Here is a 17,772-nt window from a genome sequence, read left to right on the forward strand (position 1 = left end):
GGCATTAAAATCCTAGCATTAATTCCCTATAATATAAGCATGAGCTTCTAATGAACCGATATGAGGAGATTTCCTATTCATGCTGCATAATGAATAAAGCTAAAAACCTTTCATTTTTGTATTCTCAGGTCTCACTGGTGGAGAAGCATTAAAAGGCTGTGAAGTCCATTTCTCAGCCTGAGGCCAAGAAGTCTGACCTGGAAGATTGATTGACAGTGACAGATGTTCTGATCACAGACTGACTTTAATGTTAGTCTGAAGAACAGGACATCAGTGATGATGGTAGTGATTGAGAATGTTTTTCTGTCTATCTGTCTGTTTGTCCATGTACGTGTCTGTCCCTCTGTTTTTTTGTTTCTTTCTATCTATCTATCTATCTATCTATCTATCTACGTGTCAGTCTATCTATCTGTCTATCCATGTCTGTCTGTCTATCTATGCATCTGTCTGTCTGTCTGTCTATATGTCTGTGGTATATGTGTCTGTCTGCCTGTCTACCTATCTAGATTTTTTAAATATTTTTGTAATTATGAATACTTCCTCATATTAAAGTATGTAGGAATGCTCAGTGTGCGCGCGCTTGGCATTCCTCTAGACTTTAATAAACACGGTCGTAAGCACTATTATTTCCCCCTAACGATAAGGTTAGCGCATGCGCGATGACGGCGCGGGCCACGTCTCAAATTGTGCTCCCTAGTAAACACGCGATTCAATACACGAGTTACACAGTGCATTACGCAGCGCGCCGATATAGTGAACAGGGCGTGATTTAGGACAGGGCCGCGTTCTCGGGCTTGTTTTGAAGGAAGTGAGTTGCAGCAGCAGCAGCAACAGCAGCAGGAGCTCCGGAGAGAAAAGAAAAGAGAAACAAGACCCGGGCCGGACGGAACACGGAGATTGCCCAAACTCTCGGAATTAGCAGGAGATTTAACAGCTGTACATTTCGAGCAATCATTTATTATAACTGTTCGGTCTTATAAAGCGTCATAAGGGAGGGAGTTGTAAATACATTTAGAAGGAACGAAAACAATAGTGACACAGCGAAGAGGAGTCGGCGTTAGCATTAGCTGCTTAGCTGGTTAGCTAAAACACTACCGTTTCGTTCCTGGAGTGAGGTGAGTCGGATTATTTATTTAAAAACATGTAAAAAAATATTTATAGGTATGTAAATTTGTAGTTGTTATTTAAACGTTTTGATGCTAACGGGATGTCAACAGACTGTAAGCTAGCTTAGCATTAACGACTAGCCGTGTTCTCGGTTGCTAAGTAATGATGACTATCTATCTAGGTTGAGTGCACGCGCTATGACGGTTTTTTCCCCCTTCATTTTTTTAAGGCGTTAATGTGAATTAAACAGATAAATGTTGTGGAAATTTCACGTCGAAACATGTCGTTTATAGATAATGACGTTTTAATGTTCCGTAATGTGCTAGCGTTCACACCTCACGTCTGACAGGACCGTTAGCTGAGGAGCTAATCTTTACTCCACGGTAATGATTTGTGGTTGAGCTGGGAGCTTTTTATATTTTTAGTGTTTATACATTTATATCAGATTTATTTTTTAAACACTTGGTGGTGAGATGGCGATTCGTTGGAACCACTTTAAAATCCGTAATCACAGGGTAATACACGGCTTCTGTGATTTTTTTTTTTTTTAATGAGATGCTGCGTTCAAGGACGAGTTTGAGATAATAAGCCTGTTTATGAGGCTTTATAACGGGGAGCCGACGCCCTGAGCCGACCAGGAATAACAATAACACAATAACGCCATAAAGGCATGGTGAAGGAGAACTCCTCATGATCATCCATCTCTCAGTGCTCAGCTGAGGAACAGCCAAAGATCTCCAGTCCTGATACTCAAACACTCCTTTGTGGGCCTTTTTTTTTTTTTTTTGCACCATGTGATCCGACTTAACCCAGGGTCATGGGTTCCAGATTAAATATGGAGTCTCACTACTGCGGTTACACCCAGGGCGGTGTGAGGAGTACAGTATATGTTGAATTCAAGATCCTTATTATAGAGATCTCCGCTACACAAAACTCTTAACGTGTGCAATCTGTTGTTTGTTTAATGGCGTCGCACTTGGAGCATTTTTTTTTATTCAAAAAGCGAGTTAAACGCTTCACCGTATCGGTACGTGGCATCCACGCTTGCAGCTCTCAGGTAGCAATAAGGCAGTTTTTTGGAAAAATCTGTGAAATCTAAAAAATACACAGGACAGATTCTAGTTTCTGTTTAAAAGGGTGTTTTCACATTAGGGCCTTTGAGATCGTTTCCCCGAGAACACTTGACCCAAAAGCCTGGTTCATTTTTGAGTAATGTGAATACGATCGTTCGGCGCTCGGGAACCGTGCCCTAGCACGTTTGAAGAAGTGGTCTCGATAATGATTCAGCACACTCAGGCATGGATTGAATCAAATACTGCAATCATAACTGAAAATGGAATTGGTTAGCAGTTTAGATGTGATGTCATCAGTGCCATAGGTCCCTGTTGAAATCTCCGTGTGTCCATAGCATGTTTGTGCAGATTTCATGACCTCTGACCCACACAATTGTACCTGATACTGTAGGAAATCACTGTAGGAGGAGAAACAGACAGACAGACAAAAAGCACCAAGGTTAACTTCCTCGCCCTAAGATGACTTTAAAGTCTGTGCTTTCCCAAAAATATTGATGATTTTGGGGGCGGGGCAGGAATCACCAGGGAACACCTGGTACAATACTATCACAATATCCAGGTGATCATTTGATTTATATTGCAATTCTGTGAATAACGATTTTAGAAGTATCCTGATTAAATATAAAATAAAAAGAATTTGTAGCAAAAAAGGATGCTGTTTTTTTTACAGTGTGTAAATAGATTAGAGTGCACCACTTATAGGATTATAGACGAAGTGCAACATTTTACCACCTCGAATGCAAACGTATATGAATGAAAAAAAAGGCGTTGCATGAATTGTCACACTATAGATTTGTTTAGTTTTTCTCTTTTTGTTTTTTTGCAAATCCATCAGAGCTAGGCTCATCCATTTGCTGTGTTCTTTTTGTTCTTGAGGTGAAAAACAGCTAATTTTTTTGATACATTGTGCAGAAATACCTTTACTTTTTTTTTGACACAAAGCTGAGAGAAGTTAAACCCATCACTTATTTGTTATTCATTACTCATCATCGAACAGCTCATGGCAAGAAAAACTATCTAGAGTCGGTGCTGTATCTGATTCAGCCAGCATGTTGTCGTGTTTCTTTAGGTTACAAAGACGTGATGAAAAATTCAACTAAATTAATGCATGGAGCTTTCATCACCGGGTTATCAGGTTGGCTTCCACACGAATGCATTCTGCATTCTTTCAGTCATCATGTGCTGTCATGTCACTTGCATTTAAACTAACGGCTTCTTATCTTAAAGGATAAAACTTGTACATGCCGAATGAGAGCCATGTTTTCCTTCATAACAAACATATATATGTATGTATAAATGTCTGCATCCAAGACTTCAATTGTACATGTTGCATATTATTCTGGTCAGTCTTTGTTTCTGGAGCGCATCTCGGGGCGTGAGGTGCAAACACACCCTGGGTATGATGCTAGTTTAAACTAGGCGCAGTTTAGATGTACATGTTTTTAGGTGGGAACCCAGTGGAAACCGCATACAGACACAGAGAGAGCTTGTTGAACTTAACAGCAGTACCCTGAGCTGTGATGCTGCACCATCATGTCACCCTCCAGGGTTTATTTAATTGTTTTGTTCTTTAGAGTTGTTCAGTCAGGCTCCATGGAACATTTAGCCCCTTAGCCTTTATCTCTTTTTAAAGAAAGTAATGCAGCAGAGTTTTATTGTTTTACTCAGAGAAGCTGTTTTTTTTAGTTTCGCTTTACGTAAAAAAAAAAAAACATGCCAGCCATGTGACACAACCCAGTGATCATTTAAACCTTCGCATTGTTTCTTCCGTAATGAATTGTTTTCCCACACTCTTACTCTTAGGAGAAGCACACTCCAGGGAAAAAGATCTTTCCAGTGATAAAGATTTCAGTTTGCTGTAAAGGAACACAGCGCTGTTCCCTTAGCTGGATTTTTAATAGACTGTTCGGCGATCATTGCACTAATCCAGCTAAAGACCAATGTCAGCTCATTATCGAACCATGGATTAACCTCCTGCTGGAGAGTTATGGGAAATATGAAGAATCTGTGTGTGTGTGTGCATGTGTGTAAGGACACGGGTCGCCACACAGCATGCCTTCCTAAGAGCTGCAGGTTCAGGAGACAAAGTGTTTTGTTTGGTGTTGGTGATTGTTGAAGGACCTCCACCAGGACAAGTGTTTTGTAAACAGATCAGCATGGTGTAAATACTCTCAAAGGTTACATAAGGTTTACTTTCTGGGTTACTTTATAGGCGTCACCTGATTTTTTTTTTTTTTTTTTTTTTTTACTTTTGAGATTGTTTATATTTTAAATTGTTAAGCCTTTTGTGCTGTTCGGGTTTGTGACCCGTTTTTTATGTTTTATTAAAAGAAAAATGATACAATTAATTATTTTTTTTTAACTCAGACTCTTTGGCCTTGGCTCATTTTCTGTGAAGAGCATATATCAGAAAACATTTTTAATGAGCACACCCTGTACACCCCCCTACATATTAATATTAGATAGAGGATGGTCGGGTCCATTGGACCCGGAGCTAATAAAAGTGTGAAATTTGTAGGTCCTGTGTACCTTCACTCTGTCCTCCTATCTGGGCCTGCTTTAAGTGTGTGTGTGTGTGTGTTAGGGCTGTGCAAAAATATCGATACATCTAACTATCGCGATAATTTATTTTACGATAGTGTATCGATAGTTAAACCTCAAGTATCGATACTACACTTAAGTTTCTAATAGTTTGGAGGCAAGAGAGTTTTTGGTCTAACAGTTTGGTGACAATGAATACCTCATATTAGAGCATTATGTTCCAGTTTTATGTTTACTTAATGAACTTAAATTTTTTTGCTTAAATTTATTTTAGTTTTATAAACTGTTTATTTAATTTATATGTAACTTTAGTGGCATATACATTTTAGTTGAATGTTTAAGTGTTAAGTGTTTTATAACAATATGGACTTCAATCACACTGTGCCGTTCTAATGAATTGGAATGGATGGAAAATAAATTGGAATTGGAATTTTAATTCGTCTGCCTACTTTATTAAGTTGTCAATATAATGTGACACACGTACTAATACAAACTATTGCAATATATCACAATATGTATTGTATCGCAATATATCGTGATTTATCGTATCGTGACCCATGTATCGTGATACGTATCGTATCGTGAGGCCCTTGCCAATACACAGCCCTAGTGTGTGTGTATGTATGTGTGTGCGTGTACATTTGTCATAAAACATTGTGGCAAAATTCTAGCACCGACACCTATCTGCACACTTTACTCTCTGTCTTGTGGGAACCAATCTTTATTTGCTTCTCTTCTATTGCATTTTTCATATGCCAAATTGGGGACCAGACGCAATAAATATAGCTTTGTGGTTTCTTATCTCAACTTATCAAGATGGCGAAAAGATTCTCTGTTCAGGAGACATTGCAATTGGATTTGGAAGAGAGAAATGCTTTTGATGATGATGTAGAGGAAGATGATCACATTTCTGAAAATTCTGAAGAGTCTGACAGTGACTTTGAAGGAAAGGTTGAGAATGAGGATCAGCTAGTTCCAAAACAAAGACGAGACCTAGAACCAGGCCATCAGAAGGCAACTTTAGAAACAGAAGCCTGTCAGCAGCTAGCAAGTTAAAAATTATGGATGTAAAAAATTGGTAAAATTCATTTGTCTTCTTGCCCAAGAAATGTTCCACCCTGCATGGCAATGTAATAAGAATGCAGCCAGGGCCAACAGGGATTGCAGGTTCTCATGTACAGGACATGAAGTCTTCCTTTGAGGTTTTGGTCCCAGATTCAATGCAGGAAATTTTTCTGAATTGCAATAATTTAGAAGGAAAGCGTGTTTTTTTTGGAACACCCACTTTTTTTGCCCACTTTGGGGCTCTTATCCTTGCTGGAGTTTTCTGGTTTGAGGGAGAATCCACAGAATCACAGTAGGATGCAGAAACTGACAGAGAATATTTCCATGCAACATTGTCCCTGGAAATTATATGGAAGTTTTCCAGGATTATCCACTTTAATAAAGAAGATGACAGACCAGCTTGATGTCCGAGAGACAAGCTAGCTGACAAGTGGGTGCACCGCCTCCCCCTATTTTACAACCATGGGCCTATTATTCTAGGTTGTGGCCAGCAACAACAAAAAAAAAGTGCTCTGAATTGTGTGGACCCAAGATGGACAGAGTGTGTGTGTGTTTGTGTGCCTCATGTGTTGTATAGGCTGGTGTGAAAAAGCAATGTGTTCATGCATTGCCTAAACTGAAATGATTTAGCTTGTGTTGTGTAAAATGACGTGAAAGGCTAAACTTCTATTTAAGTTCTTAGGAATTTAAGTCAATAGTTGCTTAATTTGTAAATCAGATTTTTTTTAAATAAAAACATTTTATTAAAAAAGAAGAAAGAAGTAGCACTTTAATTTATAAATGTGATCTAAGAAAGGTAAAGGGCAAATATCAATAATATATCCTGTGTATATTGCTTGTAATTAGGATGAAGTAAACATCTGTTGAATATTTTAACATAAAATTGATTGATTGTGTTGGATTAAAAAACTACAAAATGCAGCGGGTCCTGCAGACCTGGAACACTGGCTGAGTAACAAAAATATGAACACCACACAAGGGGTGTCTTCTCTTGGCATATTCATGACTAGTGCTCCGCCTCCATTCCACGAGAACGCTGCAATCACGCTCGGGTGTGGATCAAACCAGTCGTTCCTAGAGCATCTGGCTGAGGGTGTGCCCTTGATCTGCTTTCAAGTGAAGTCTAGTGAGTAAAATGATTTTGCTCTGAATAAAAGACGTGTATGTTTATTGTAAAAAAAAAGGAAATTTTTGCTGAACTGAGTTTGTAGTAGCGCTGCACAAATGCACCGTGTTCCTTAGAGATTATTTTCTAGAAGATTTTTTCAGTTTAATTGTGGGCATTGTGAAAATATGTAAACTAATTACCAAATAAAATTTGGTAAGTTTTGGACAGCATAAAGTCTTCTTAGCTTTAGGTTAGTTAGTTAGTTAAAGTGTTTCCGCCAAATCACGTGATGCCAGCCAACCGCATCTTTTCGAACTGCTCGCTCATGCACCGTTGGTGGCGGCGTAACACACTCGGAGGACAGCGCTATCCGTTCTTTCCGCGTGCGTGAGCTCACAGACGCCCCTGAATGGCTGTAGAGCCGTGGTTAATGTGGGAGCCCCCTAGTAACGGGGAGGAATTGACTAAATTAGCACCTAATTTAGGACACGAAGTACCTCTCATCCTATTTCAGAGGAGAGAGCTCGGCCAATCAGCTCTCTTTAGACCTCCTGCTGTGAGAGGTTACAGCATCACCCGGGAATCGACCAGCGATCTCCAGATGATAGGATGAGCACTTTACCACTGCGCCACTCGAAGGCCGATCTGTCTGTTTTTAAATGACGTGTCACTCCCTGAGAGCCTCCTTAGCCATCTTTAGCTGTATGGATTCAGCTGGAGCAGAACACCTGTAATGAAAAGATGCATTTGCTTCTGACTTTAACGGGTTCCCGTACAGTTCAGCGTGTGTGTTTAATCAGTGCAACCGCAGTGCTAGAATCCTAATATGGGTTGTTTTGGCTCTTTTTTGTCCGATGTAGGCCAACAGTTTAAATTTTAAAGCAAGAATAAAAAAAACAGGGTTTGAGTTCAGGACCAGCTGTATGACTGCAAGTGGTGTATTTCCTCGTATTTTTGGCTCACATATCTCCTCTGAAATTCAGGATTGGTACAAGCATGTGGGAAATAATGTCACACCTGAAGGCCAGGTCACAGAGCTGCTCGGTGGGTTTTTTAGTGTTAAACCAGATGCGAGGTAGCTCACTGATCGGAAAAAAATATGGGTCAGTGTTGGTGGTGCTGAAGTAGTTTTTTTTGGGATTTTGTTACATATTTAGAGAATTAATCAGAAACAGAACAAGCTTAATGCCAAGTATGTTTACACATACAAGGATTCTTTTTTTTTTTTTTTTTTTTGTGACTGAAGCTTCCAGAGATGACAACACACAACAAAGTGTAAAAAAAAAAAAAAAAAAAAAAAAGGGAAAAAATTTAAAGGAAATGAAATAGGATGTTTGGTATTATCATTTATATTCTAAGGTTGGATCAATGAAGCACAATTAATATGGCCCAGTGCAGTTATTTAATCGCAAAAGCCTGTAATTTATTACTGGTAATATACACATAGTCGGGAAGTCATGTAGAGTTGGTCAATAATTTAAGTAGATAAGTAAATATTGGCATGCATCCTCTTGATGAGGTCACTAGCGCCTTTATTTGCTGTTAGTTTGGATAATTAGGCTCGAATACAAAATGTTACATTTAATATCCAAATATGGAAGTTTATATTAAAATTGCTAGGTGTGTAAAGATAATAATGGGGGAGGGAAATTATATTAAATTTGCATAAGAAGAATCTAGGTTGCAAATCAAGACGATATCGAGCTGTGCAGTTTAGTAAATTATGCAATTTCATAGAAAAATAATAAACTTAATTTATTAAAATGAAACAATGGATCAGTTTTCGATTTACACTTTTTGAAGAATCGATGAATTCCATAAAAATATACCACTTTAATTTTTGCAGAAAATACAAAGCGCTTGCATCTTGTGCAAATACTCGAAAGTATTGCTTTTCCTCCTCCTCCTTTTGAACTTACTTGAACTTGGTGCAATATTAACTGGTGCAATACACCTACCGGACCAAAGCGTGGAGCAGAAGATGGGTGGGGAGTAAAAAGATTATCGCTTTTTATGTTAAATGGCATTTACACGATAAACAACACAAATTACACAGTGTTTCAGACTTTTATTAGACACATTTCATACTTCAAAACCTGTAGGGAAAACAGCTGCTTGAGACAAATCGGACAGTAAATGTTAAACACTTGTTGCTGTCTTTTCTGCTGTCAAAGACTGAAAGACCTGACACTGCTGACCACAAATAAATGAAACAGCTGTGTGTTAATGCCTGACATTTTACATCTGCCCAGTCTTTCATTGTATGTCATCTTACACTGACGAAATGGTACATCCGGACAATGTAAGTTTTTTTTCAAACTTCATTCTCGAAAACGTTGTTCCAAGGGGAACATTTACTGCATTTGCATATACAGGGATGTGACAAAGACACTTGTGTGAAACTATTTGAATAATTAGTTTTATTTTGTAAGATGGCATTTTTATGATCCAATAGAATTCACACAGCTGATACCGGGAGTTAAAAGTGTTGGATTGGGTATCACGGAGAAAAAAGCTGTGTAAATAAAGTCCAAGTGTGTGGAAAGTTCAATGTGATATATATATTTTTTTATGTTTTAATCTTATTGTATTAAGATAAGTGAGGTATTTTGGTTTAAAAAAATCATTTAACATGTACACAATGTTTAAAGAAAAAAAATATGAAAGGATATCGATGTTTGCTGAAACTCAAGGTTTCGGTATCTGTTTTTTTTTTTCAAACAGTCTATTAATGGTGTAAGGTTTCTGCTAGGCCGGGTCACAAGTTTGTGCCGTAAAATTTACAACAGAACAAGAACCACAGCCTGAATTAAGAAATGTGTAAGCGTGCCTAAAGACAAAGTTAAACACACTAAACTTGTTTTTTCACTTCTGCGCGTGCATAGTAAAGGTGTTGCACATGCACGTCAGGATTTCATCTGAGGACTTATTTTCTTTTTACCCTCGCAGCCTTTTCTCAGAACCTGGCCAGTTTTCTCCCTCTCCTTCGTTCGCCACATTCTCGGCACGTCTGGATTCGATCAGCTCGCTCCATGTTTAGGGTATCGTTCCTCCGCTCAACGCCTGCTTCACATTCGCTGCCTCCAGGCCTCGCAGCATTGCATCTAAAAAAATTAATTTCCTTTGTGTTCGCTGCTTTAGTTTCATGCAGGAATTTTTTTTTTTGCATTTCCTTTACTAGATCTGCTCTTAAAGCTTTCTGATTTCCGGTCGAGAAACGGAGCAGCTGCAGAGACGGGGTCTCTGGTTCTACTTAAAGCAGATGTGACATCTGTGATTGTTGTTCGGAGGCAAAATCACCTCAGAGGTTACAAACCGTCTGTGGTTTCGTATCGGTCGTACTGTACGAGTGCTCCAGTGGGGCATGAAATCCTTGTCAGTTTTCATGACACTACAGGAAGAGCTTGTGCTCTCAAAGTGTACGCGTACACTTTGAGAGCACGAGTGATAACCATACTTCACCCTCAGAATGTTGTGTGTGATGGTCAGGTGTCCACATACTTTTGTTGATTTGGGTGCAATCTTAGTAGCATGTGAAGCCATTTTTATGCAACGCAATGATGGCTGCACACGTTTCTTTGCAGGTCACCACGGTTAACAATGGAAGAACAATGATTTCAAGCATCACCCTCCTTTTAACATGTCAAGTCTGCCATTCTAACCCAATCAGCCTGACATAATGATCTCCAGCCTTGTGCTCGTCAACATTCTCACCTGAGTTAACAAGACGATTACTGAAATGATCTCAGCAGGTCCTTTAATGACAGCAATGAAATGCAGTGAAAAGGTATTTTTGGGATTAAGTTAATTTTCATGGCAAAGAAGGACTATGCAATTCATCTGATCACTCTTCATAACATTCTGGAGTATATGCAAATTGCTATTATAAAAACTTAAGCAGCAACTTTTCCAATTTCCAATATTTATGTAATTCTCAAAACCTTTGGCCATGACTGTAGTCTGCAATCTTGGTCAGAGTTCTACTTGTGCAGTGAACCTCATGTACAGACCTGGAACGGAGTGTCACTTAAAAATTGCCTCCTTGAGTGCGCTTTGGGACGAAGCCTTTGTGTAGAAAACAGTCACTAATGGCCGTCTCTGCATCACTGAGCATCACACAGTCAACCCACTGTAAAGTAAAGTCGCTGTTTAGAGTTCTCGCCCTCAGTCAACAGATTTTTTTTCTTAAAACCCTTTCTTAGAACCGCAAATATCCTCCATAATTTGTTTTATGGCCTTTTTTCGTGGCAATGTATAATGTTTCCTGCAATTGAATGCTAAACTATTAAGGGCAATATAATTTATTATCGTAACATAAATGTTAATTTAAATATAAAAATATAAATAAGTTAAATATAACTGATAATACTGTATAATTTTTTTAGTACTGTGGTGGAAAAACTATGTCTATGGAGGATGTCCTCCATGTTTAAAGTTTATCATTAAAAAATATAATAAATGGCTTGTTGTTTTTGTTTCAGTTTAAGGCTGTAATTATGTTGATGCACAATTCCAATATTTTGATGCAGATCGTTTTGTCTTGCTGTGAACAGGGATCAACCGATACAATATTATTGCAATACCCAGATGGCGAATCAGTTTGTTTTACAAATCTGTTAATATCATGATTTTATAATTATATATATTTTTTACATCAAATACTTACATTTATTTATAAAATTTTTTTTTACTATTTTGTTACAATACTGAGGAAACTTGGCAAATAATGTAGCATGCTGTGCTGCCTGCAAGTGTATGACTAGTTTAGAGCATGATTATAGTGGAACTGTAATGGTTTTAAATTTGACCTCAATGTAAAAATAATACCCCCAGTCTTATGTAAGATCGGGCCGGTATCTGATTCCGACGCCAAAATATTGCCTTTGTATTTCACCTTGAACTTTTTGGAGTTGGATGTATCCTGGCTTTGTAGTGATCTCGTTCGAGCTATTACTCACAGCTAATTATGGCTATTTCCTGCACGAGCCTCTGAGTGCGCACGCGTGTGTGTGAGTTGTGAAAGCGAATCCTGTGCGCTTTCGAAACATACTCTCTCTAGTTTGTTTTGATCGCCTGATCGTAGGCAGTACGGACACGCCGTTCCCCATCGGCTCATACAGTCTGCTACAGAAGTATTTACAACCTGCACACGGCTTTATGGCAAGGGCGTCATATAGCGGTGTGTCGGTGTCCATTTTCAGCAGTCAGCTTCGTCTGCTGTTTGGCAAGAATGTGTGTGTAAGAGAGAGTGAGTGAGCATATTCAGGCAGCCCTCGTGACTGCAGGCAGGGAATGTGAGTGAGGGCACGTGACTCGTTCAAAGTTTAGTGCAGAAAAAGTGATGAGTGTTTTTTACTTGTAATGGTGTCGTGTTCAGCCTGGTCAGAGCCCTTCTGCAGTTGCATAAATCAGTCACATAAATCCACTTAGGGCAAAGAGATCCTGATCGTCATGTGTGGTACGCAAGGCCCGGCATTACGACCTTGACATCGTCGTTGTAATAAACCACACTGTACTTTGCTTTTCAGGGAGTATCTCAGGTTAATACTTCTGACTAATGTACCTTATTTCTCCTACTATAGGTTTTCTAAATGGGAAAGGAAGATATTAATGAAAATTAGGGATGCGTCAATCAGTTATCAGTCCCATAAAATAGAAGATTTTAATTAAAAAAAAATTAAACAAACAAAAAATCACCTGTCACATGAAAATTTTCAGGCTTTTTTAACTGAAAAACCTGCACCCATCATGGATTATCAAGAACACGAGCTGATGTTATTGCTTAAAGTGATCTCATAATCATCTACTCATCGTGTATTTGTTTTTTCTTTCCTTCTTCTCCAGCTCTGACACGATGACGTCGAGGAAGAAAGTTCTGCTGAAAGTCATCATCCTCGGGGACTCGGGGTGAGTGTCGGCTCTGACAAAAGAGGAAAAGCTGCAGCACCGCACACCTTCACTAAGTTTTTTTTTTTTTTAGATTAATCAGTAACTGGTGAGTTGATAGGATGAGTTGATTAAACATCCATAACGCAGCGCTGCAATTCTATACAAAGCCTTCAGCTGATATGTCGGGTTTGACATCAGTGTAACGTTGGTCGTGTCAAGCTGATAACTGCTGATTTGCTTATTCTTAAAAAAGAAGATTAGATGTAAGGTATTTTATTCATACAAATCCAGAAGTAGCGAGAATGCATGTGGCAACTGTTTACGTATCTTATATTTGTCTAGACGATGTAAAGCAAGCATGTCAGACACTTTTCTTAAATTTCCATCCGTCATCCTGAATATTGTCTTAAGCTGGGTCTCAAGCGGAAATCTTTTTTTTTACATTAAAAGTATTTATTGATTTAGATAACAGAACACTGATTTAAAGCTAGAACTCAGGTAGTCCTTAACTTATGAGCGAGGTTTGTTCTGGGAATACGTTTGTAAGTCCGATTTGTTCTGAAGTGCGACAAAGTGAGTCTTGTATGCTTTTGATACGAACATACAATGTAAAGCATACCAGCCTATTCGACTAAAATCTCTGTTCCCTTTCCCCACACTGGAAAAACTAAAAACTGTAACTGCACCTTTGTCAAATGTAACAGCGTTGTCTCTGCTCCTTTAAATCGCGAAGGGAATCCTGGACGCCATTTTGTCTCAGAGCTGTCTTCCACTGTATGGTACTGTGAACTCTGTTTGGTTGAGGACTTTACGTAATTATGATTATTCACAATCAGGACAAACATTTTCTATTATCATGCTCCCGGACTGAATTTATTGAAACCAGTGAGGCTGACTCATTTTTCCTGCGCACACACACACACACACACACACACACACACATACAATATACCGGACTTTAGACATTTTATACATTCACTGACACACTGACAATATTGTATATAATTTTAAATATTGGCATCTGGTGCACTGCAGTGTCTGTTTGTACAATAAACCCAAAACTTCTTAATAAACCTAATAAGGAAATAAAAGGTTATGGTGGGTGCTGAATGGTCTACAAGACTACACAAGTATGCAATTTAAGACACCAGTTACATCATGTCTACGTTCGGATTGCACCGCATGGATAATTTTTTATTTTTTTGCCCCATTTTAATTTCTGATGACATGAACAAGCGACATTTTAAAGCAACAGCAGGATGCGTACAGAAGCCCCATTACACACATGTCGTTAAAATTGAGGATTTCTCCATCAGAGCAATACATCTTATGATATCAGTCACCACTCAAGTGCAGTTTCCTCACATTTATTTTCTTCATTCTTGGTTAGTCATCCGTTTAGTTTTTTTTTTTTTTTGGTATGCAAAAGTGAACTAAGCTGTCAGTTCCTCTTTTTTTTTTTTAATGTGTGCGTGTGTGTGCGTGTGTGTGCGTGTGTGTAGAGTGGGAAAGACCTCTCTGATGAACCAGTACGTGAACAAGAAGTTTAGCAATCAGTACAAAGCCACAATAGGAGCCGACTTCCTGACAAAAGAGGTGATGGTGGACGATCGACTTGTCACAATGCAGGTACGGAGAGTGACCCCTAACCCTCAAAACTCACTGATATAAATAAAACTGCTCACACACTGAGACATTTGACTTGCATACGGGTAATGGTTGTGTCAATGCATTTGTCTCCGGCTGTCCTCTTTTTTTTTTTTTTTTACTATTTTTTTTTATTAATCATTTTTTTATTTAATCAGAATGATAACCCGTGCCTCGACTCGTTTGAGGAACTGACGTGAGTGTAACCGTGCTGGCCACATGCAGCTGCAGGGTAGTTTGGGTATAAATAAAGGAAGCGGCATATGAAGTCAGTGCCAGTGATAGATATGCATGAGTGATAGCGGTAGTGATATCGTTTTTTGCAGTAGTAGTATGTGAACACTGACTGGTACAGAATGTACTACGTTATACTACGTTATTATACGTGTTCTACTTGAGCAGCTTGAAAAATTTATACCATTAAGTTTTATAGGGTTTATGTCATTAGTGTTCACCTGATCGTCGGCATGCACACCCAAGTTATGTTTTATTATTATTGTTCTGATTTAATTATTCATTTATTTCTCTTTGCAGATTTGGGACACAGCGGGTCAGGAGCGTTTCCAGTCTCTGGGCGTGGCGTTCTACCGCGGCGCTGACTGCTGCGTGCTCGTCTTCGACGTCACGGCACCGAACACCTTCAAGACGCTGGACAGCTGGAGGGACGAGTTTCTGATCCAGGCCAGCCCCCGAGATCCTGAGAACTTCCCCTTCGTCGTGCTCGGTAACAAAATCGACCTGGAGAACAGGCAGGTGTGTGTGCATCGCGGGCAGGAACGAGGAACCTGGGCTTCGGGTTTCAGTGTTTTATGTCACATAAACCGATTAGCATGAAAAGTATAGAATTTTGTGTAGTGACCTTGTGACCAAACTTTAAACACTTCTCTTCTGTCTAAAAGATTTAGCAAAAGCATTAACAGTGGACTCTCCTTTCAAAAAGTTATGTCTCCTTACAGAAACTTTAAGATTTTATTTTATTTATTTATTAATTTTTTTGTGAGACTTTTTGTAAAGAGATGAAGTAAAAGAATCGTCGCTTAGTCACTCACCCTCTGTTACTCTGTATCTATTAGGTAACCACTAAACGGGCACAGGCCTGGTGCCAGAGCAAGAACAACATCCCTTACTTTGAGACCAGCGCCAAGGAGGCCATCAACGTAGAGCAGGCTTTTCAGACCATCGCACGCAACGCACTCAAACAGGTACACAGTGCACAGACTTGAGCATGTCTCTCACACTCTCTTACACGAATAGATAAACACTTCAACATTAGTGCAAAAAAAAAAGTGTGTTCAGTTTGGACGGGAAATTACCAGGAACCACACGATATGATATTATCACGATACTCAGGTGGTGATTCGATTTGTATTGCGATTATCACGATTGCGAAGTATCACGATTTTATGAATATCCGGATTTTGTTACACTCCAAAAAAATAAAAAAACTATAAAAAGTCAAGCAGCACATGCTGTTCTGTCTGCCAGCGTGTTTATTGTTTAAATACTTGCAGGATTAAGTGGAACTGCAACATTTTACCACCTTAAACTCCTCGAACTTGTATAAATTAAAAATGTATTCAAAACAATGTGGCAATAGATGAATTCCCACACAAAAGTAGTATTGTGATATTAACCTGAATCAGTGTTCGGGAACCTTGTGGTCACATCCATTACGCCGAAACAATTTGACATTATAGTTGTAGCGCTCAGCATAAACAAGCAATTTGATAATCTCTTGTTGATATTGGTGAATTGGTGTAATACATTTGTCCGAGAATATTTTCAGTTTCATTGTTAACCCTATATAATTTTATGTATTGTTTCTTTTTTACAGTATTTAACTTTAAAAACTATCAGGCCAATTATTAAAGCAAAACATCACTTATGTATAAGCACCTAACATCATGTTATGGTTTCTACCTCACACTTGGATGCATTATTATTTAATTGCATTATCCTTGTAATTCATATTATACGTTATGTTATATGTAGGATGTTTAGTTCGCTTCAAATCAATTCTATATCATAAATGCTGATCTCATTGCTCAGGTCTGCCCCCTTGTGGAATAACTCAGCCTTTCGCTTCAATACGGTGCACTCGATGAAGGAAATTTTCAAAATTCATTCTGTGCCACGGATCATGGACTTTATCATGCAGGAGTTTGGACTGTCCTGCCCTTGTCCCCGTCCTAATGTCCCACTTTATCTCTCTCACTTTTTCTCTCTCCTTCCAGGAAACCGAGGTGGAGTTGTACAACGAGTTCCCAGAGCCGATCAAGCTGGACAGAAACGAGAGAGCCAAGCCATCAGCGGAGAGTTGCAGCTGCTGAAGATGTACAGGAGGCGCTACTGATCACCCTCCACCCTCTCTGGCCTTGTTCCTCCTTTTTCCCCTGTTTACACATCTGTCTCTTTATCTCTCTCTTGTCTTTCCTTCTTTCCCTCAATGTAATCACTGGCCTTCATAGAGCAGCCTCTTCTAGAATATACTCTATACAGATTGCACTCACTCTCTCGCTCACACACACACACACACACATACAGCAGTTCTCGATAGGCTTTACATTAAGCCTAAAAAAATACTTAAGAAGAAAGTGTTTTCAGGCCCTCAGTAGTGGCTCTTTTAACTTTAATCTCATCACTAGTCCTAACCCCCTTCTTTAAACATCCTTGTTTTCTCTCTCTCTGTATACACACACGCACACACACATAGTTCATTCTGAAACTCTCCACACTTGAATGCTTTCTGAGACTTTTTATACCTACACCCCATCGTGTTAACTGGAACCTGTACGTATGCAATGATGCAGATGGATGGGGCTGTGTAATATATCGATGTATTAAAGCTCTGTGTTGGTATCAGGACTGTCTGCTCTCTCTGGGTCGACAGGAGGCTCTGTGTCTCGCAGCATCTGTCTCCTAAAAAGCATGCTCTTTTGCTCTGTTTGCTTTTCATTAATTTTATATATATACATATATACACTGTCACGTACCGACAAGCCAGGTGGTGTGAGGATCTGACTAAAGATCAGTCGTGTAGCGGTGACGTTAGAATTCTACAGCGTGTTGAGATTTTTCTTTTTTTTCTTGTCGTTGTTTTAAATCTTCACCCTGTCACGAACAGGGACGCTTACTAAGAATTCTTCTGTAAGTAACACGAGCTGACCCCTCCCCCCAAAAAAAGAAATCTCACTAAGAGTGGTAGGGGAGCAGTTGGCATCCCTCAGATATTTTATATCTGTTTATTCTTGTATGATTTGTTATTATAATTATTATTCTTATTGTTATTATTAACTGACCTGAATAGATAGGCAAAAAAGAAATCCCACAAAAATACACGAG

At 39.0% G+C, this 17,772-nt stretch overlaps 1 protein-coding gene across 1 annotated transcript; it reads left to right on the forward strand.

Annotated features, from left to right (window-relative positions):
- The first annotated feature begins 805 nt into the window (after nt 1–805).
- On the forward strand, nt 806–17,289 carry rab7a (RAB7a, member RAS oncogene family). Its single transcript, XM_053483798.1, has 6 exons — nt 806–1,115; nt 12,739–12,801; nt 14,286–14,412; nt 14,965–15,183; nt 15,504–15,632; nt 16,665–17,289. Exons 2-6 carry the CDS (start codon nt 12,749–12,751, stop codon nt 16,758–16,760), a joined length of 624 nt encoding a protein of 207 aa, XP_053339773.1. The 5' UTR covers nt 806–1,115; nt 12,739–12,748; the 3' UTR covers nt 16,761–17,289.
- The last annotated feature ends 483 nt before the right edge of the window (nt 17,290–17,772 follow it).

This window comes from Clarias gariepinus, chromosome 23 (assembly GCF_024256425.1).
Source record: "Clarias gariepinus isolate MV-2021 ecotype Netherlands chromosome 23, CGAR_prim_01v2, whole genome shotgun sequence".
Lineage (NCBI taxonomy): Eukaryota > Metazoa > Chordata > Actinopteri > Siluriformes > Clariidae > Clarias > Clarias gariepinus.